The following is a 21,545-nucleotide window of genomic DNA, read 5'->3' on the forward strand; positions in this document are numbered from 1 at the left end:
TATGAGAATGTAGGCATTCCCCACAACAAAGGGCAGTAGAGGGTTTCTCCCCCCATTTGATATGTTTACAATACCTGTATAAACTATCTAGGACACTTAGGAAATCAGCGTTGGAGCAAGCACAGGCACCTATTGTTCAGTATGTCGATATATGATCATATCTGAGAAATTAAGTGGAGGTGCAAGATGACGTGATAATTTCATACTCAGGAGTCACAACCTTCACCAAAGGAGGCATCTATGAGCTTCTGTAACTGCACTGCTGGTAATTGCTTTTAAGAAAATAACTGGAGGGTGGGCCACAGCTTTCCTGGTTTAAAATGAGTATCACACTGACGATTGCTTAGCAACCTTAAAACAGCATATGATTATACAAAAGCTAATTGATTTAGAATAAGGCACAGGAGGTTATGCCTCAGAACTATGCATTTGCATGAAGATTTAGTGGAGAAACATTTCAGTTAAAAAAAAAGTCCATCTGTATATTCCAAAGTAGTTTTTATCAAAAAGCTGCCTATAATTGCAAAAGCATTATTCTGACACTTGAGGGTCCAAAGCTGCTATGTGCATTACTGCATTTATTAAGTGGCTTACACAACAGCTCTGATGCTTATCTCTCAGACAGGCTTTTAACTCTCAAAATCACCTCAATTCACACTGTAGGATCCAAATTCTCTTTATTAAATTGCATTGTAATTTCATGAATTTTAACCAACACTCCTCCACCTGCACACAAACACATGCACTCAAAATCCCCATCTTCATTTTTAACTTTCTTAAGAAAACCCCTAAACACAAACATCTGAGCATTTACTCAGATGATCGACACCTCAAGCCTACAAGACTGACAGTTCATTACAAACACAGCAGTACTTCTTTAGTATATAGTATGAAGGTACCTCATTGACAAACTCTCATCGCTTTCTGCAAACTGGTCGCAAATTCTTGTATTAGAGCAGGTGCCTTTGCAATTAAAAAGAACAAAGCAAAACCAACTAGAAGAGATTTCAATACTGTTTGTATTAAGGAATTGTACAGACAGACTGTGGCCACCAAAAAAATACATTCAAGAACTTTTCACAAATTTTGTTATTTGCATTGTCAAACCCAATGAACCTCAGCAATGAGGTACCTTAGTTGATGACAGTTGCAAGACTGTCCGAGATCCTGGGATCCACCGTTCTGACATAACTCTTCTTACTCTTTCTCAGATTATCCTTTTAAAAAAATTCACCTCATTCACTCTGAATACTTTAAAGGAGTGTCTCTCTGCACCTTATTTTTGAAATATCTTGTCCACAGACACATTTGTTTCTGACATCTTCCTCGACTTACCTCTGCTGCTTCATCTTCCATTCACCAAATCTCAGTCTGCTTCTAGTTATGTCCTTGCAGACACATAGCTATCAGCCAAAACAATAGTAAAAAAAACCCCTTAACACCACAGAGACAGAAGTCCACTTTTTTGCTCTTCTTCCCTCCTCTTCCACTCCCCCCAAAAGGGGGAAAGTGTTCCCTCCCTCTTTTCTCCTTTCTTGAACAACTGTGGGTAAATTCATAATCCTGTGGTTCATGCCAAAAACCTTCAGCTGTGAATTCCCTGTAGGCCACCACATTCTGACCGTGGCTATAAGTCTTGTTGCATCTCCCTATATACAATCAGAGATAGAGCCTTTCCTACCAATCTGTCCAGACTGCCAGTCTTGCAACCCAACTACTGTAAGGTTTTTTCCTCTGGCCTTAACAACTATAATTCAGCTCTCATATCCATGCAGAAACTCATCAAGAAGATCACTCTCCCAGCTCATCACCCTGGTCACACTAATTTTCCCCTTGTCTCCCTTGATTTTCTCTGTTGAGTCAAACAGAAGCCACCAGACCTGAACCTCCTGAGCCTTTCACCACCTACCAGTCCTCACTGAACGTCAGCTCCAGTCTCTGACCTGACATAAAACCAATCTTCATTCTGAATCTTAACATTTTACACAGTATGCTTAAAAAAAAAAAAAAAAAATCATACTATGCTCTTAACGCTTCAGAACTCACCAGCTTGTTGTTCACTTAGGCCTGTTATGATATAGCGCTATCATACTAGCGGAAAGATATCTTCTCTTCTAAACATCCTCATTTTTTTCCGAGACTTAGGAAAAGGTAACTAAAAGCCTAACAGTTTTAGAATGAGAACCCTTCTTAAGAACAGCCTGAGAGACCTTTACCTTTTACTAAAAAACCCCACCACCTCACATCTTAATTCCTTCTTTCTTTCACAAAATAAAAGTGCTCTTTTGCAAATCACAGAACACTAGCTGTTACCAGAGCACCAGCTTATTAACAGACATGAGCACCATGGGAAAGGCATAAGCATCATGTATTGAGGCAAGCGTTTTGATATTCCACCCACAAACAGGTGAGATGGAGTTCGGTATGGTGAAGACTTACAGTAACTCTTAAGCTGATGTTAAAAACAAAAAACAATCTACTCTAGATTGTAATGCAAAAGTTTCCATTTGCACATTGCCTACAGCACACAACACAAGTGTGTGGGCTCAAACCGAAGCACAGCGGGTGTACGTCTACCACCACAGAGTCACCGCTGGCATTAGCATCAACTTGGACTTAGAATCATAGAATAGTTTGGGTTGGAAGGGACCTCTAAAGGTCATCTAGTCCAACCCCCCCCTGCCGTGGGCAGGGACATCTTCAACTAGATCAGGTCACTCAGAGCCCCTTCCAACCTGACCTTGAATGTTTCCAGGGATGGGGCATCCACCACCTCTCTGGGCAACCTGTGCCAGTGCCTCACCACCCTCAGCGTAAAAAATTCTTCCTTATACCTAGTCTAAGTCTACCCCCCTTTAGTTTCAAGCCATTCCCCCTTGTCCTGTCACAACACACCCTGCTAAAAAGTTTGCTGCCATCTTTTTTATAAGCCCCCTTTAAGCACCAATAGGCTGCAATCAGGTCTCCCCAAAGCCTTCTCTTCTCTAGGCTGAACAACCCCAACTCTCTCAGCCTTTCTTCATGGGAGAGGTGCTCCATCCCCCTGATCATTTTCGTGGCCCTCTTCTCGACCCACTCCAACAGGTCCGTGTCTTTCTTATGCTGAGGGCTCCAGAGCTGGACGCAGTACTCCAGGTGGGGTCTCACCAGAGCAGAGTAGAGGGGCAGAATCACCTCCCTCAACCTGCTGGCCTCGCTTCTTTGGATGCAGCCCAGGATACGATTGGCCTTCTGGGCTGCGAGCGCACGTTGCTGGCTCGTGTCCAGCTCTTCATCCACCAGTACCCCCAAGTCCTTCTCGGCAGGGCTGCTCTCAATCCCTTCATCCCCCAGCCTGTGCTGATACCAGAGGTTGCCCCAACCCAGGTGCAGGACCTTGCACTTGGCCTTGTTAAACCTCATGAGGTTCACACAGGCCCACTTCTCCAGCTTGTCCAGGTCCCTCTGGATGGCATCCCGTCCCTCTGGCGTGTCGACCGCACCACTCAGCTTGGTGTCATCTGCAAACTTGCTGAGGGTGCACTCGATCCCACTGTCTATGTCACTGATGGAGATATTAAACAGTACCGGTCCCAGTACGGACCCCTGCGGGACGCCACTCGTCACCAATCTCCATCTGGACATTGAGCCGTTGACCACTACCCTCTGGGTGCAACCATCTAACCAACTCCTCACCCACCGGACAGTCCACCCATCAAGTCCGTACCTCTCCAGTTGAGAGAGAAGGATGTTGTGGGGGACCGTGTCAAAGGCCTTACAGAGGTCCAGACAGATGACATCTGTAGCCCTTCCCATGTCCACTGATGTAGTCACTCCATCACAGAAGGCCACTAGGTTCATCAGACAGGACTTGCCCTTGGTGAAGCCATGCTGGCTGTCTCGAATCACCTCCCTGTCCTCCGTGTGCCTTAGCATAGCTTCCAGGAGGATCTGTTCCATGATATTCCCAGGCACAGAGGTGAGACTGACTGGCCTGTAGTTCCCCGGGTCTTCCTTTTTTCCCTTTTTAAAAATGGGGGTGATGTTTCCCCTTTTCCAGTCAGTGGGAACTTCACCAGACTGCCACGACTTCTCAAATACGATGGATAGTGGCTTAGCAACTTCATCCGCCAGTTCCTTCAGGACCCGTGGATGGATCTCATCAGCTCCCATGGACTTGTGCACCTTCAGGTGCCTTAGGTGTTCTCGAACCTGATGTTCTCCCACAGTGGGCGGCTCTTCATTCTCCTAGTCCACACCTTTGCCTTCTGTGGCTTGGGCGGTGAGGCTCGAGCACTTGCCAGTGAAGACCGAGGCAAAAAAGTCATTGAGTACCTCCGCCTTCTCCATATTCCAGGTAAACAGGTCTCCCGTTCCGTTCCAGAGAGGGCCCACATTTTCCCTCATCTTCCTTTTTTCCCTGACGTACCTATAGAAGCTTTTCTTGTTGCCCTTGACATCCCTGGCCAGATTTAATTCTATCAGGGCTTTAGCTTTCCTAACCTGACCCCTGGCTGCTCAGACAATTTCTCTGTATTCCTCCCAGGCTACCTGGCCTTGCTTCCACCCTCTGTAGGCTTCCTTTTTGTGTTTGAGTTTGTCCAGGAGCTCCTTGTTCATCCACACAGGCCTCCTGGCATTTTTGCCAGACTTCCTCTTTGTTGGGATGCATCGCTCCTGAGCTTGGAGGACGTGATCCTTGAATATTATCCAGCTTTCTTGGGCCCCTCTTCCCTCCAGGGCTCTGTCCCATGGCACTCTACCAAGCAGATCCCTGAAGAGGCCAAAGTCTGCTCTCCTGAAGCCCAGGGTAGTGAGCTTGCTCTGCGCCCTCCTCGGTGCCCTCAGGATCTTGAACTCCACCATTTCGTGGTCACTGCAGCCCAGGCTGCCCTTCAGCTTCACATTCCCCACCAGCCCCTCCTTGTTGGTGAGAACAAGGCCCAGCATAGCACCTCTCCTCGTTGGCTCCTCTACCACTTGGAGAAGGAAGTTATCATCGACGCATTCCAGGAACCTCCCAGATTGCTTATGCCCTGCCGTGTTGTCCCTCCCAACAGATGATATCGGGGTGGTTGAAGTTCCCCATGAGGACCAGGGCTTGTGAGCGTGAGGCTGCTCCTATCTGTCTATAGAGGGCCTCATCCGCTCGGTCTTCCTGGTCAGGTGGCCTGTAGCAGACCCCCTCTGTAATGTCACCTGCCCCTGCCTTCCCTTTAATCCTGACCCACAAGCTCTGGGACAGCTCCTCATCCATCCCCAGGCAGAGCTCCATGCACTCCAGCTGGTCATTGACATAGAGGGCGACACCCCCTCCCTGTCCTTCCTAAAGAGCCTGTATCCCTCCATCCCAACACTCCAATCATAGGACTTCTCTTGTTATTTTTCCAGGGCCAATCTTCAGCTGAATTAGTGAGATGATTCAGTTCAGCCTACTAAGGAAAGGGAAAGAAGCTGCTTATCCACAGGTTACATTTGCTATTTAAAGAAGAGGACATTATAAACCAGAAACATGATAGTTAGAGGATCTGGATGTTGCACTGCACTCAAGTTCAGATTAATACCATACTATAAAAAGGCCAACTCATGTAAAAATTACAAATGCATTCTTTAAGGGCACTAGAGAGCTTCAGTGGATGCGTATGAGATCAGACTTATCTTTTCATCTGTCATGTCTCCCACACATGGTTTGAAGTATAGCACTAAAAGAAACACCGCAGCAAGCGTGTGACACATACTAATCCACTGTGACATCCCAATCTCAAATAGCTAAACCACGAAACCTAAAATTTATCATTCCTCCTGTATTTTTACTGGAATTGTAACTACCGAGAATAAATTTTGTATCCACATAAAAAACCCAAACCATTTTTAATGCTGTTGAACTTTTACAATTCAGTAGCTCCTTTGCACGGTGTAAGAATGATTATGTTGTCGAGTTTCTTTAATTTGTTTTCATTTTTTGGCATCTAAATTACAATAAATGCCCTTTCATCTTTATAAAATGTAGCAGGGCAAAAATCAGTTTCTGACTGTGTCTTTTGCATGCATTCTATATGTCTTTATCATGTGTTCTTTTATTTGTTTCTTTTCTTTAGAAAATTGTGCCTTTTTTTAAATTTTTTTCAGATAAAAAGAATAAAAAAAGAGGCAAAACTAAGTTTTTAATTCTCCTTTCGTAGGCATAATGAACAATGTTGCAGAAAGACTAATACACGAAATCACTAGTATTACAACTTTTCAAGCTGTTTTTCTCCATTCCTCCTTCATTCTAACGTTGTCCTAGCCTCCCCCAGTCCCCAAAGCACAGCTGCTGCAGAGTAAGCAGTTTTTCTCCCAGATAAAAAAAAAACCTATCGCTTTTCTTCAAGATGAAACAGGTATTATTTAAATATAATTTATAGTATATAACATTCCATTTTACATTTAATGTTTCCTAAATTAGCATTTGTCAAATTAACAGTGCTGTATCCACATGCTATATGCAACAGTAAAGAAAAAGTAAATGAAGAAACATAGGGTTCACTGTACATACTGGATCCAACACTGAAGAGCAGCAAGCACAAAAGTGACCTGCAAATGACATCAGTATGTCCCTCTATTGCTGGGTTTCATGCTACTCAACAGTACTTAGTTGTATACTAACGGTGAAAAGCACCGTGACTAGTAAGCTGTGATACACAATTGTGGAGAGCACAAAGTTGAAGATCAAAGATCAACACAAACAGATGGCCTAACAAAGACTACTTTTGGGGGGGAAATAAAAAAGAAAGGAAAAAAAAAAATCACTATACATGTAAGAGGTCAGTTTTAACTAAGTTCATCAGGTTGCCCTAATTCTGACCTCTGTGAAGTACTGCTTTGAGGACCCATTACAAACATTATGCGTAACACTAACTAGGTAAGGTGCAGCTATATTCTGAAAAGTATTTAATATGCCATGAGGAGTCCATGTTTCACTACGTGAGACTTAAGTGGTCCCTCCCCAACTGCCAGACTTGCAAATGTAACTTCCGTTTTGAGGACCTAGATAATTTTTTGCATCACAAGTAAGGGGCTGCAAAGTAAAGACACCTTTCGCTATATTCATGAAACTTATTTTTATTTAGCATCATGCCTCAAATGTTTCCTTGCTCAAGCCTCCTGGCTTTGTGAGTACGTATAAACCTTGCTCTCAACTTCGCAAACATACAAAAGCCCACCTCTTACTGCTTTGTTTGGGTTGGTTGGTTGGGGGAGTAGAGGAGTGGGCAAAGGGAGGTGCCAACTATGCTCCAGAGGAAATCAGTTTATTTAACTCTAATAACGCAAGTTACTGCATGGAAGATTTCTACTTGTACATAGTCATATATACTAATCTAGAAAACACAAAAATTCATCTTAAAAACCTGTCAGTTTTCACAGCCAACTTCAAAAATAGAATAAACACTTAAAAATGCCAAAACTAAAACTGTATGTATGCATGCATGCACGAGAAATTACCCAAAGAAAATCTGAGATTAGAGAAAAATTTTCATCAATGACTGAAAAGCATTTATCCAGAGAGGAATCAAATAAGCAGATGAAGTTTATAGTTAGAAAATTTGATTTTTGTAAGCTATAAGATCTTAACAACATAAGGTTTGACTTAATTTGTTTTTTCCCCACTCATATAAACCCAAAATTCAAATTTAATCTAGGGGGCAAAAATGACTAGCCTATACATTGGCTTGAAATCCTCAAAACATTGACTTCCATTTCAACTGATTCAACTGCTGTTCTGTTTCTAGTAGATAACTCAAGTTCTATGATAATTCAGCCGCTGAGATTCTTCCTCACCAGGACAAAGATCTGCCCTATTACCTAATGACGTTTTCCGCAAGAGCCGGGAATATTGCTTGCTAACATGTAGTCTTTTTGCAACATTTTTGTCACCAAGCTTTAGAATACCTTGCATTTTACTGAAAAAAAGAAATCATACACTTATCTATACAACATTAAAGGATCAGCCAGATGTAACGGTGTTAGACACAGGGCAATAATATCACATAATAAAGTGGCAGAAAATTACCATCCTCGGGTTTGGTCAATGCCTTCAGCAATGAAGTCAGCAGGGAAAGCATCTTCAAGTTCTTTTTTGTTTTCAAATGGATAATGGACTTGTGCATAAGGCATGCTTCCACTCTCAAACCAGCAATCGAAAACTTCAGGGACCCGGTGCAGTAAGCCCTTGCCACAGTGCGAAGGAATAGTTAGGTGATCAATACTATAGGAAAGAAAGATTGACAAATTCAAACAAAAACAAGAATTAGCACAAAAAGTTACCTAATATGCAAGCATAAGGTTATGACAGGAATTTTTATTTTAATGATTCTTCAAAAAGGTCAGCATTTCCTTTGACAATTTTTATAATTTAAAGTTATTTTAGAGATTTTTTTTTTGTATTAACAGTGTTTAAGACCGAAGAAAGGAAAATTTATACATGTTAATCGCAAGTCCTCTTACTACTTTTCTATTCTCCCTAAATCTGTTTCTCAGGGTTTGGGAAAAACAGTATTTTTTATGTCTGCTCAACTATTTTTAATGAGTTAACAGTCTCTGTGACCGACCTTTCTCGATGGAGATCAGTGACTTTCACTCCAGACAGCTCTTCCAATTCTGCCACTGAACCAATACAAACTACCTGTAAGAGACACTCAAGAAATTTAGTCAGTTATTTGCACACAGTAGCAATTTTTTTTAACATTAGACAGGAGACTTGTAGGTCAGTCAGCATCTTCTGAAGTAGCCAAGATAGCTGAAAAGACAACAAAAAATTTGTTGTCCCCTTCTTCAACTTAACAAAGCAGCAAACGATGTTAGATACCACTGCCCGATTTAATACAATTCATGACAGAATAACTGGAGACTTTGAAGAACAAGCGTGTTGTCAGATATCAAAAAAGGTTGGGTTTTGTTGTTTGGTTGTTTTTTTTTTCAAAACAACCCACAACCAATCACCTCTGAAAATTCAATGATCCTGACTTTTATATAGATAGGAGTTTCAGATCCCAGGTTCCTCTTCTGAAGCTAAGGTAAGCAGCTAAATTGCTCATAATTGAGTGTAAGTGTTCCATCCCGGGTACACTAAACTGTTCATATTAATGGCTTCTTATTTAAAGTGAAAAAAAAGCATCACAGCTAACAAAGTGGTTGTTAAGAAAGGTACAGACTTCTCTTGTTTTTATTGCATCAACACACTATCTAAGAAAAAAAGGAAAAAGTTTCAGTAACAGACTTGCATCAACGTCATGAAATGTTGATGAACCAAATGATTCTGAAAACTGTATGTAGGAGAAAAGGAAAAAAAAGCAAAGCTTTCTTTGCTTTAGGTTTTAATCAAGTTTAAGCCTCCCAGGGCCCTGTGGCCCTCTCTCATCTGGCAGGATTCACGAGCCACAAGCTGCAGTACAGGTCTGGATTTTGGAGATCCAGTCCAATTTGGAATTGCCATGGATAAAACTGTTTTTTGACAGATCTGACAGGGAAGGAGTTAAATGTACCAACGTAAAGTAGGCTAGGCATTTTTCACATAAGATAACTTTCTAACTTGCTCTTAGGATACAGCAAGTCAGAGCAGTGCTCAATTCCTATAGCTAGTCTTAAATATATGCATAGTATACACACAGAAATTATGACTAACCAAAAGGTTTTGGTGTATTTAATTTAAAAAAATTGTCATGAATTACAGAGAAGATAGAAACTCAGTCTGATTTGGTTTTTAAGCCATGATTTTCCTAGTCTGATTCAACTGCTGATGTGCATTACTAATCACCATCTTTTATTGTTAAAGTACTTTTGAAATGTAACTTTTTCATTACTTATCTATTTGTCTTATTTTTCTACAGGAAATGAAGCATTACAATGATTACAATAGTCAAGTACAACAGTCTGCAGTTTGCATAGCAAACCACACCAGGGGATTGATCCCTGTTAAAAATACGCCTTTATCAACGAACTATTTTTAACCCAGATCTGTTCTTCATTCACCATGTGGCCCCATAAGCAATCGTACAAGCTCAAGTGAGCAGGCAGCAGGTGCTTACTTCAGCACTGCTGGCCGAAGAAAAGGTTTTAATAGCAGCATGGGTAAAAAATACCCTCGTATACACTGATTACTTCATCTTTGCTAACCTTACTATTTAAACATACTTTCACACTATGCTCTGGGTTAAAAGCTGCTGGGTTAAAAATTGTTTCTTTTTGAACCAAACATTTCAATATTCAAGTAAGATTCTGAATATTGGATGCATCTGCAGAACTGCACCCAGCAGAACATATTCAGAGAAGAGGTAACCCCAAGTCCACATGAAAAATCCAACAGGCACCAAAGGAACACAGATATCGCCATAAGACTGCCTCTGTCCAAGTCAGCAGGACGGAGCTACTCTGTCCCAAAGGTAGCTTATTAGATACTCGAAGGCAAGAGAACAATACAGCAAGTAGATGCTAATCAAATCCAATCCCTCATTAGGCCACACCCACTCGTTTCTGCAAGGAACAAACTGGTTTATGCTCTCAAATCAAAGCTACGGCTTCGGATACATTTCTTCAACAGCAATGCCTACTTTAGTAACCTGGCCCCTTTCTCTACCAGTCACTTGTTCCTCCTCCATTTTATTTTTCAGCCACATCAACTACAAAACCAGCAATACCAACATTTAATAGCGGACAGTAAAGACTGAAATATATAGGCTGGGACTGGGGGCTGTTCAACCCTGTTTCAGCATCACTGAGATCTAATGTGAAATCAGAGGTCAAGGTTAAAGACTTCTAACAAAATGAACATTAGCATTATATCCAGGATTATCTGTGTAAATAGGAAGAATAAAGCCATCCAGCAGCATTTGTGGACCTCAGTGTTCCTGTGGCATAGTTCTGCAGTCCCTGTTAAGTAAAAATGTTTGCTTTTATTGGTTTGTCATTTCAGCTCTGTTAAGTACCTACAATCAAAGAATGAGGAGTGTTCATAGGAAGAAAGAAGTCCATGCAGTGTATCAGTATATCAGCAAGACATTCTGGGATCTTTAGAAAGCATCTTCTGTATAGTAATTAGTAAAGGAAATGACTGCTAAGGTCAGCTCAAAGTGGCATTCTTAATGCAGCCTCAAAGCAGACTGGAAGCAGACTAAAGAAGTTGCCTTACCCTTCAGGAGAGCACAGCCAGAGTTCTCTCCTTCCAAACCTGTTACGCCAAGACTGGGTGCACCAAAACCAGTGGAGGGGTAACCAGTTACGTGAGTGACAAGCAATGAAACAATCGGAGAATTTCTGTAACATCACTGAATATTTAATACTGTAATTTGTATACAAGTCCTATAAAATTAACTTATGTCCACTTTATCAACTTGGGTGCTATATTAAAGAATTTTATTATCTAACCCAAATGAGATGTGTTCCTCCACTGAGGAAATCATTGAGATTTGAGAGCTTAAAATGATAAAGTGTCTATGAAGATGCGGTAATAAACACAAGCTTCAAAATTTAACTGCCATTATGCGTCTCTACCTGATAATTATGCCAAAATAAAACTAAAATAAAAGCTAAAACAAAACTGTGAGAAATCAGATATTGATTTGTAGTAAGATTCACTTTAATACCAATTAATTCACCTTATTGTATATTAAATAAGGAACTGTTATTACTTCTCCAGGATTTAATATGCACAGCATAATTGCATGCGACAAAGTGTTCTTTTGAGAACAAGACGTGAAGAGGAGGCTCTGCAATCTTACATGGCACTAGGCTGCAGTAAAACTGAAGTCAGGAAATTTTCTCTGTGAGAGCAGATGTCACTTAGGCCTTAAGTTCCACATCCGTTCCAATGGTATTTAGTTTTTGAGCTATATCCCACATGCATAAAAAGAGAGTGAATATTAAAAAAAACCCTAACTTGAAATTTAGCATGGTCCAGAAGCCATAGTCAACTACTGAAGCATGACATTCAGACTCTAGAGTAAACAGAAACGTTTAACATCAACGGATAAAAATAATAGATCTGTTGGTATTTCTATCATTATTCAGAACACCAAGCCCTGAGGAATATTTGCAGCTGATTTCAAAGGAAAGGTCAATCTTCCAAGCGAGACATCATATTGTTATTAAAAACAAACAAATCAAACCTAAAAAAGCAAAAAAGTCTGTACACACAGGAATACAGACATTGGGAGGTTGGACAGAAAATGAAATATTATTAAAGGCAAGGAGTGGGAGTAATGTAACCTTTACACAATCTTTTTCCGCTGTAGAATGAAGTTTTGAAACACTTCAGCACAAACCTGAAAGCTTTTTCTCTATCTAAAAAAACCTGTTATACCAAACAAGGGACTTAAAGTGTAGTTGGAAGACTGACAGTTTATACCTAAAAGTTTTGAATAAATGTTAAAAGTTAACTATTATATGAGAGACAGAGCACTTGGTTTACCAGTAATTTACAGACACACTCATAGGATAAATAGAATTCAAATGCCAAGGCTTTCTTAGATACTTAAACCGTAATTGCAAGGAGTAACTCCCTCCCACCCCCAATATCTCCCTGCCTATCAGCCAGATTTCCAACAAAGAGGAAATAAAATATGCTTTATGGTGCACATCTAAGCAATAGTGCAGTTTAAGACAACAAAATACTTTTCTGGCATACGTTTTCCTATTTGAGGTCTTCCACGTCTAAAACGAAAACTAAAACTTTTTCAAATCAAGGGAGATAGAAGCAAAGGCTTGGGATGCTGCCATCAGTACCTGCCTTCCATGGACATCCTGACATTGATTAGCATTTCCTATTTCCAGCATGAGGAAGGACTTACTATACGTGTCTAATGGAACTAACCCACACAAAAAAAAAAATTCTCTTCAGAAACAGTTTTAAAAACTTTGTGTTTTGACACTTAGAAAACAGCAGTCTTCCAAACTTCGTAAAGCATCATTATGCTACCAACTGCAGGGTACCTTACAGCTTCAAAAAACTCATTTCTAGCATTCCCATTAAACACGTTCATCATTCCACTAGATTCACATTTTTACAGTCTGTTACATTCACATTTGTAGCACTACAAATATATATTTTCACTGTTCTACTATGGTGGGCTTGCTTTTACACTTTCAGCAATTCATTTGGCTTGAAGTAACCGAGCATCAGAATTTCAAAAACAGACTGAAAGGACTGAGCAAAAATAAAAAATCTCTTCCTTGCCATTTTCTCACTGCATTTGTTATTTCCATTAGATTTACCATCACTGCAAATTCTTCCAGGAAAGATAAGATTAATTCTAATATAAAAAACAAGAAAAATTGCTTGCAGTTTTCAAGCAAAAGCAAAGAAAACATGTACGGGCACACAAATGCATGCATACATATGCATATATCTATCACCTATTAGAGATATACATATACTGTTAAGACATATTACTAGAACTTAAGACTGCAGCAGCCAAAGATATAACAGTCTATCAAAATAAGCAAACAATATATACAGATAGGGTTTTCTATCAACTGGAAACCTCTCTTACTCACCTCTTCAAAATCATCACTGACCCACAAAGGGATGGGTGTTCCCCAGTACCGGTTTCTAGATATAGCCCAATCTCGTGCGTCTTTAAGCCAGTTCCCAAAACGCTTCTCCCTCACAAAATCTGGAACCCTGTTCCGGAAATAAGAGAAGTATTCTTTTATCACTGCATTCCACTTAAAAGAAAGCTCGTAAGAATGGTTATATTTTATTTCATCCACAAAACAAGTTAATTTCAGCACATTGCATGAATTGGAGCACATTCATGTTACGGCACCGGCTATTGCAAGGCCTACAGACTTGCTGCCAAAGACATAACACCATTTCTTCCGCCTTTCTTTGATCTTCAGCTAAGCTATAGAAGTGAAAATAGCATGTTTATTTTACTCTACAATAACTTAGTAAAAATATGTGCACCATACAATAGATTCATTAAGGATGAAACAATGTCCAAAACTCCTCAGGATAGTCCAACATTGGAGGATTATGGCTAAGGGTGGATAACAATACTACTGCTTTATTTTATATACAGAAAAAAATACCAGTTACTGATTTTGGTGCTGAATGAAATTACAAAGTTTCAAAAGCCTGGAGTAATAGCATCAAAAGGCACCTTGCATTATGCATGAGCATCCAGGTATCTGCACATTACCTTTAGGCTTGGAGAATAAAGAAATCCCAGGTTGATATATCCTACCAAAAAGCCTTTTCACGCTATTTGTCATCTCTACTTTTAATTCTCTAATTAAAAAACAAAGCCACCACCCCCGCCAAACACAAAAACATACCAATGCTGGCTAAAAACCTCATTTTGAGCACTGATGGGTTCTGAGGGATGTTAAAGACAAATTTTCATTATATGAAAGTGTCTTGGAGCCAAAAGGTTAACATCAGAATCCGATACCTATCAAGTTTCTGAGACATGCTAAATGGCCTCATGGTTTGATTAGGAACAAATTGTTTTCTCTTATGATATAAACAAATATTTAACTAGTTATACAATGATTATATAGCAGATAAGGAAAAGCAATGGGTTTTGAGGCCAACAGTATACCCCCTTCATGCCTAAAAGCGCATTTAAAAAGACCAACCTCAAATGAAACTCACAGGAAGAATAAGACAGTGTCACAGATGCACAGAAGCTGTGAATGAACAGCTAAACAATAATACAAATAACTCTAGAATTGAGTTATTATGCAAGCCACAGCAAGTTTTTCTGGGTTTGTTTTTCCAATGTAACTAGAAGGTCCCTTCCCAAGGTATGAGCTGGATTTAGAGACCCAGAATTTCTAAAGAAAGGAGCAGCCAAACTACAGAAAACACATGGTCTCTTCCACCTTTTCTTTTTGAAGCTCTTGGTCCTCTATCAATTTTTTTTTTTTTTTGAAGAGGAAGAATGATTTTTAATCACAGATCAGCCCCAAGAGTAATAAAAATGAAGAGAATCCTTTAGAGGAAAAATTAAAAGAACGGATTCACATGACGCACTCAGGTAGGATTTGGCCCAGCAGCGGGAGAGCTATGAAATAAGTGTGAGCATCCCTCAAAAATCTACTGATGAAAATGAAAGCTACTGTCTTTTAAAAGTTTTACCCATGACGCTGCCATGTGGAGATCTGCAGACTTCTTGATGCCAATGTTGTCTGAGGTGGATAAAAACTACCGTTAAAAGACTCACTAATTATCAGCCTGAAATTCCACAGCTTCACTAGTCATTTCTAGATTTACTTTCGGCTGCAAAGTTATCTTCTGTAACATTTCATAAACAAAAATGTAATATAAAAAAAATTTAAACAAACCCAGTGACTGATGTTTCACATGACATCCATATGCCTGCTTTGAAATTTATACATGTATACAGGCTTTCGCAATTTGTTTTAGAGTGGGACTCATTACTATTAACTTTTTGTGGTGACCTTAAGAGACCCTCTCGCCAAACACAAGTGGAAACTGTATGAAGATCATTAGCATTTGCCCAACATTCCACTAATGTGGAAAACTTCTCTTTACATCACACCTAAACTAGTTTCCATTTTTCAGAAGTTGTTAGACACTGATTAGCTGAAATTATTAGTCCAATTTAACATAGCTAGAGGCTGAAACAGTCCCCCAATGACATTAAAATGCTAAGAGTTTCAACTCTGCCTCCTCAAAACATGCATGAAAAATTAATTTTATCCCCAAAGTGGACATTAACCACAAAAATGTATGTGGTGTGATCTCTCTCTCTCTCTCTCTGAGCTATGAAAGCATATAATTTACCTCTCTGGTAAAATTGTCTGACCCTGCTGCCAGTTTTCAGTGGAACATAAAACACAAACCACTTCATCTACTATGAACCACACTTGCAACAATGATTTGTGGCACTTTAGAGGTACAATACAGAAATAACACTGACACAGCCATCAAATAAAATAATAAGAGCCTGTATCTCAAACACATTTTGAGCCCATCACTCAAAGAAAGTGTTACTTAAAACAACTGGTTCTTATCACCACACAGATGCTGCCCATACATGCTACCCAGATACCAAACAGCAGATACAGCCTCCAACTGGGAACAAGCTAGAGGAGGTATCCGCAGCAGAGAACAGCCTTGCCAGTCCTGCAGGTCTTCAAGACTACAGCCTGTTCCTTTTATTTAATTTAGTCTCACTAGATTTAGCTACAGATAGCTCAGTCTGACACTTCTGACTTACCTACATGTCATAAGAAAAAAAAAAACAACCAGAAAACCAAGAAAACAGAGGCACCTTCTATTTAAATATTTCACTAGGCTGGGAAGACAGAACAGTGTATTCTCAACAACGTTGTTACTAACACCTGATCATTATGTTACACCAACTCCAGGTTAGTGTTTCTATAGGGGTTTTTTTCCATTTCTTTTTGATCCTCTTCTCTTAGATATTTTCTTGGTATATTTCTCTCGTTAAATTTTAATAAATATAACATCCTGCCACAGGTATATATTATTAGTTAAGGAAGCATTTTTTACTCTTCCATTTACACAAAACAATGATTTCTTAAATTTGCAGAAAGATTGTTTGTTTTACTCAACTAAGGAGACTAAGGGCAGCCTGAGGAATGCCGCCCTCTGGTGAATTCTGCTCCCTTTTCTCGCGTGCAGTAACTGAAGAAACTTGGCCTCACCCTGAGACTACACTATACTGTTTAATGTATCAGCCCACAATCTTCCTCATAATTCCCAGTTAATTTTTCCATCTGTATTCCCAAGTACATTGCAAACAGAATTGTGACTTTGACATGACCATGATAAAACTGTGAATCACTACTGACGCTGGTCCTTAGCTTTCAGGAAATTTTGGGGTGTGTTAAACACCACTTACCTAAACCCAAAAGCTGAAACAGTCCCCTGAAAGTTAACGGCTGCACAACTGGCCACTGACCCGTGCATCAAAACTGTCCTCAGGGGATGGATATTTAGAAGCTTTAAAAAGAATAAAAAGACAAAAACGAAAAGCAAGGCCACCCACATAAATAATCCTATTTTACAACACAGATATATAAAAAAAAGCCCTTTCCCATATGCTCACGTGCATGGTTTTCATGTTTAACCAGGTATCTGTCACAAACCCCCTTCAGCTTGAAAGCACAAATTTCAGTTTTATGCTTGTGACTCCACTGAATTTACAGCTGGGTATGACAAGCAAGGTGACTAGTGCTACAGCCTGTTTAGAGTAACCCACTGCTAATGGCACTGAATAGATTCAGATCTCAGAAAAGGTCAAGCTCCAGCATCAAACAGTTCCCCCGAGTTTGCAACTGAAATCAAAGCAACTTCTCTCCTAATGCAAACCTGCTGCAGCTCCTGAAACTGTGCTGTTAGAAACAGGGGGTTTTATTTCGCAACTGGTCTACAATTTGTGTTGGTTTTGACCTTCAAATTTCTCTGCAAAATGACACAGATAGGATTTCCTACTTCTTTCTCAAACATTTAGCAAGGTTAAGGAGACTGCTGTCTCAGCAGGTCGTGAAGCTCTTGATTCATGCCTGTAGAATAGTGTGGAATAATAGCTATTTCTACTTTTTTGGCACCCAGGATAGTGCAGACATTTCAGCAGTTGAAAAGTTCAGGGAACTGAACTCCGCAACACAAAGGAATAAATATTGATTTGTCAACTCATAAATTAGAAGGATTTTGAATGGAAGTACATCAGCTTCAACCTGTTTGGATGCTAATTTCTATCTTACTCTCCCAACATCAAAACCCTACCTTAACAAGTTAGAAATTATGAAAATTATTAATCTGCTCCAAATTTGTATGTCTATTTTTGACTGTTCCTGTTTTTGAAGCAGATTTAGGGTTTTGCTAAATTCATGCATTGCTAAGTCCTCTGCACAGTGAACTCCCACATCCTTTCTTGGTAGCTACTCATTTTCTTAGTGTCTAAAATAAAAACTCCATTTGACAAGCAAAAAAAAAAAGCCACACCCTGAAGAGCAAAAGAAACTCCAGTCCTTTAACAACATTTATTAGCTTATCAGAACAGAAACCATTTTCTTTGCCTTCAAAGTCTACGTACTACCCAGCACCCAAGTCACACAAGCAAAGTGGGCATGGATTTGAAAATAGCAAATTACGGACCATCTTCAATCCCAGAGCATGAATGGGTGCGCTAACAGTAAGTTACCATGGCTGCCGATCCAGTGACTTCACCACCAATTAATACCTGAGGAACAGCATCAATTAAAATTAGTATATTTGCTTTCTGACTCTTGTCTCCAGAAGAGAAATGTGCAGGATGTAAAAAATCTAAATCATTACATAATCCTTTTAATAAGCTTCCTCCTGGATTAAGACATCTGTTCCTTTTCTGTACATGTATTTTGAAGTCTCTCTCTCATGCTCGTAACACAATTACAAATACTGAATTCAACTTATTATTCCATTTCGAAGCTCAGATGTGCTCTGCATGACTCCGTGATTTGGCTCACCTTGCCCTAGTCACAGGACACAGGAACTCTGTCTCAAAGCAGTACTATCCCTCTTTTCTGTAAACACAGATATCACTGCTGAAATAAACAGCTGTCAAATATTGCCACAGCAGAAGCCTCATATGTTTTATCATCAATTTACCATTAAAAGCTATTTAAGATGTTACATAAAGATATACTAATCCTTTCTCACTCTTCATCATTCTTCTCATCAGCTAATTTTATTAATTACATTCTTTGAAAAACCACAGCAACTGCATGTATTGGATAAGATTTACTTCATAATTACTAACTGAAGGAAGCTCTTAGCTTATGAATTATTTGAAAAACAGCCCCATAGAGTTAGACTATAGAGTTGATAAACAAAACACTACCTTAAATAGTGTGAATTAGGAAATCTAACACCAGATTAGCACCCAACGTCTGATATGTTTGGTTCTGAGAAGATGGTCCCAGATCTATCCTTTCATCTGGTGACCTGGTAACTTTTTAAGTGACACCTGAAATCAGGAATCACTTATCTGTCTGGAAAGCAGGAAGTTATTCTTCCAGAAAATAGCTGAGTTGTAACAGCAAGAACAAAGCTGATTAAGTAGTTACCCTACGTCATTTAATTAAATATGTACGGATTTATTTAGATTCATAGCATAACAGCTGTTTTTTTGGTTCAGGTGTAGAATTTGCTTTTCTTTTTAGACATTAACCAATCTTCAGAAGACAAAGTCTTAAATTCCGTTATGTTAATTTACTCTAATAACAAGCCTCCTTCAACATGCCCTCAAATTGATTTTTAATGGTTTTTAATTCAAGGAGATAAAAATAAGCAACTACTCATGCCCTTTTGACACTTTAATTAGCGCCAATCTATATCATGGACCTAATTAAACACCAGGGGAGGCAGGAGGGAGGAAAGGGGAAGAGAGAGGAAAGGTCAGCTGTTTGCAAAGCACGCAGAATTTCCACTGCAGCAGACTCTTTCTCCTCCGCAATTCATGAAAACTTATTAGAATGGTGCACAACCACATACCCCACATGAGTTCGGGTTGCCTCCACCACTGCAAGAGAATTTTCTGCTTATATGCAGCTTACATTTGCTAAATGAATAGTGCTTTCAATCATTTTGATACAGCGATGTTTTTCTTCACTCTTTTATCCTGGTTCCCATAGCAACAAACACTTTAGCATGAGACTGCAATGCTGCTGCAGACTGCATCATAACCCCGCTGTCAGCAGTGTACAGCTGCTTGACAAGTCAAGATTAAGTGAAGCCGTAACCTCCAATTTTGTGATACTCTCATAATAAAAAAATCCCCGATATATTTTATTCGTATGACCCAGACACCATGCTAATCGCTATTAAAATTTTTAATCTTGCCAATGACAGCAAAAATCCCTGCCTCCTGAAACCAGTGAGAAAAGAAGCTTTCACTTTTCTTCTTTCTGCATAGTTTCCTTTGGAATAGTCTAACATTTATAGTTACAAAGTACTTTTAAACAGCATTACCACTTAGGATTCATTTCAATTTCTATATATAAATGTGTTTGCAATCCTATAAAGGTGGCAGACATTCAACATACCGCACACGCAGATAGATTTATCAGCTGCCTAAGAACATGGCACCATAATTGCTTAGTGAACTGACATTTGGAATCTTTATTTAGTAAGGTATTACTTGAACCAAACAACAAGCTTTTGATGACCATTCACTGGGACTGAAAAGATACCTGCTGTATTCATCACATAACTGGCAATCTCTGCTCAAGAGGCTTTGAGAGGAAACAGCAAAATTAGGACACAGCAGAACACAAGCCATCAAAATCAACTGGAACAAGCCTCAAAATTCATGTCTAATCCTCTACTATGTCTGATAACAGCCAGTAATAAAATCTTCTGACTTACGCTGCTCTAAATTAGACAAACACAAAGCTAACCCTGCAGCCATTTTTTTTTCACCACCTACTGTAGGCAATGACACTAGTTTGAATTTTTCCTCGGGAAGTGTTGCCATCTAGTGGCTGCACATTACTATACACTTCACCATCGCTACTAGAGAGAAGACCTAATTTGTATTCACATTTCCCAAGTAAGAAAAGTGTGATTGATTATTCAAAAAACAAGAGTTACAATAGCATGGTCATATTATAGGGAAAAAAAGGGGGGGGAGAGAGGGGAATCACACACACAAGATGCATTCAAAACTGTTCAGATAAAAATGTATTTATTAATGCTAACAAACTAGGAAAGAAAAAGTCCTATGAGACATCCTAAAAAAAAGAAAAAGGAGGAAAACAAGGGACTCAGAAACTGATTTTCCTCCATTATGCTACAATTCTGTTATGACTTAAAATTCTGTTGCCCCTGCTACAGACTCCAATTTCTCATCTGCACAAAAGTTACAAGTTCAGCAGAACAAACATTAGCTTTCTATTGCAGATGGGCTCTACAACCTATCTTCTGCACACCCTACCAGCCTTAGGGTTTATGATACAGAGTAAGCATAATTTGTGATCAAATCACACCTTTCAAAAGGTGGGAGACAGTTTGCTGTTCAACAAAGGCGGCGCTGGTCAAAGATTAGAAAGACCAAGATCAAAAGCTTCTCAAAAGATTAATGTGTTTGACTGACGCATGTGAAAACACTTTGGTTTTAGAGTGCTCATACAGGAACAGCAGGAAATGTGTGCAAAATTCACACTTTGTAAACCAGGAAATTCACTTCTAGCAAAAAGGCCTATCGGATGTGTTCTGTGAGGTATTTTCAATAAGAACTAATAGTTTAAGTGATGAAAGTCAAAAAAAGGATACCTTCAACTAAGGACCTATCTATACAACAAGCTCTTTATTACAATGCTTGACTTTGTCAATGCCAAGAAGATGCAAGAACAAAAGGCCTCTTTGAAGTCCCTTACTGTCTTCCATGACTGCTTTCCTTCCGCTGATGCTCATTTTTCAACTATACCAAGTGCTGTACATCTTACATTAAACAATGTCAGAACTGCGCAATAGTCTCTAACACTAGAAACTCGTCAACAGTTAGAGGTAAATCTTTCAGGAGTTACTGAAGTAGAACTTTAAGTGAGGGAGGTTT

The 21,545-nt window shown here is 39.5% G+C and overlaps 1 protein-coding gene across 2 annotated transcripts in view; it reads right to left on the reverse strand.

Annotated features, from left to right (window-relative positions):
• IARS1 (isoleucyl-tRNA synthetase 1) overlaps nucleotides 1–21,545 on the reverse strand; it is a 116,312-nt gene that overhangs the window by 47,296 nt on the left and 47,471 nt on the right. For both annotated transcript variants that reach the window (XM_076346026.1, XM_076346024.1), the window contains exons 15-17: nucleotides 13,507–13,633; nucleotides 8,568–8,641; nucleotides 8,030–8,224 (exon numbers count right to left, since the gene is read on the reverse strand). In XM_076346026.1, the coding sequence (XP_076202141.1) occupies nucleotides 8,030–8,224; nucleotides 8,568–8,641; nucleotides 13,507–13,633 (396 nt within the window). The remainder of the gene's footprint in view (nucleotides 1–8,029; nucleotides 8,225–8,567; nucleotides 8,642–13,506; nucleotides 13,634–21,545) is intronic.

The sequence above is a fragment of the Aptenodytes patagonicus genome, chromosome 8 (assembly GCF_965638725.1).
Source record: "Aptenodytes patagonicus chromosome 8, bAptPat1.pri.cur, whole genome shotgun sequence".
In the NCBI taxonomy this organism is placed as follows: domain Eukaryota; kingdom Metazoa; phylum Chordata; class Aves; order Sphenisciformes; family Spheniscidae; genus Aptenodytes; species Aptenodytes patagonicus.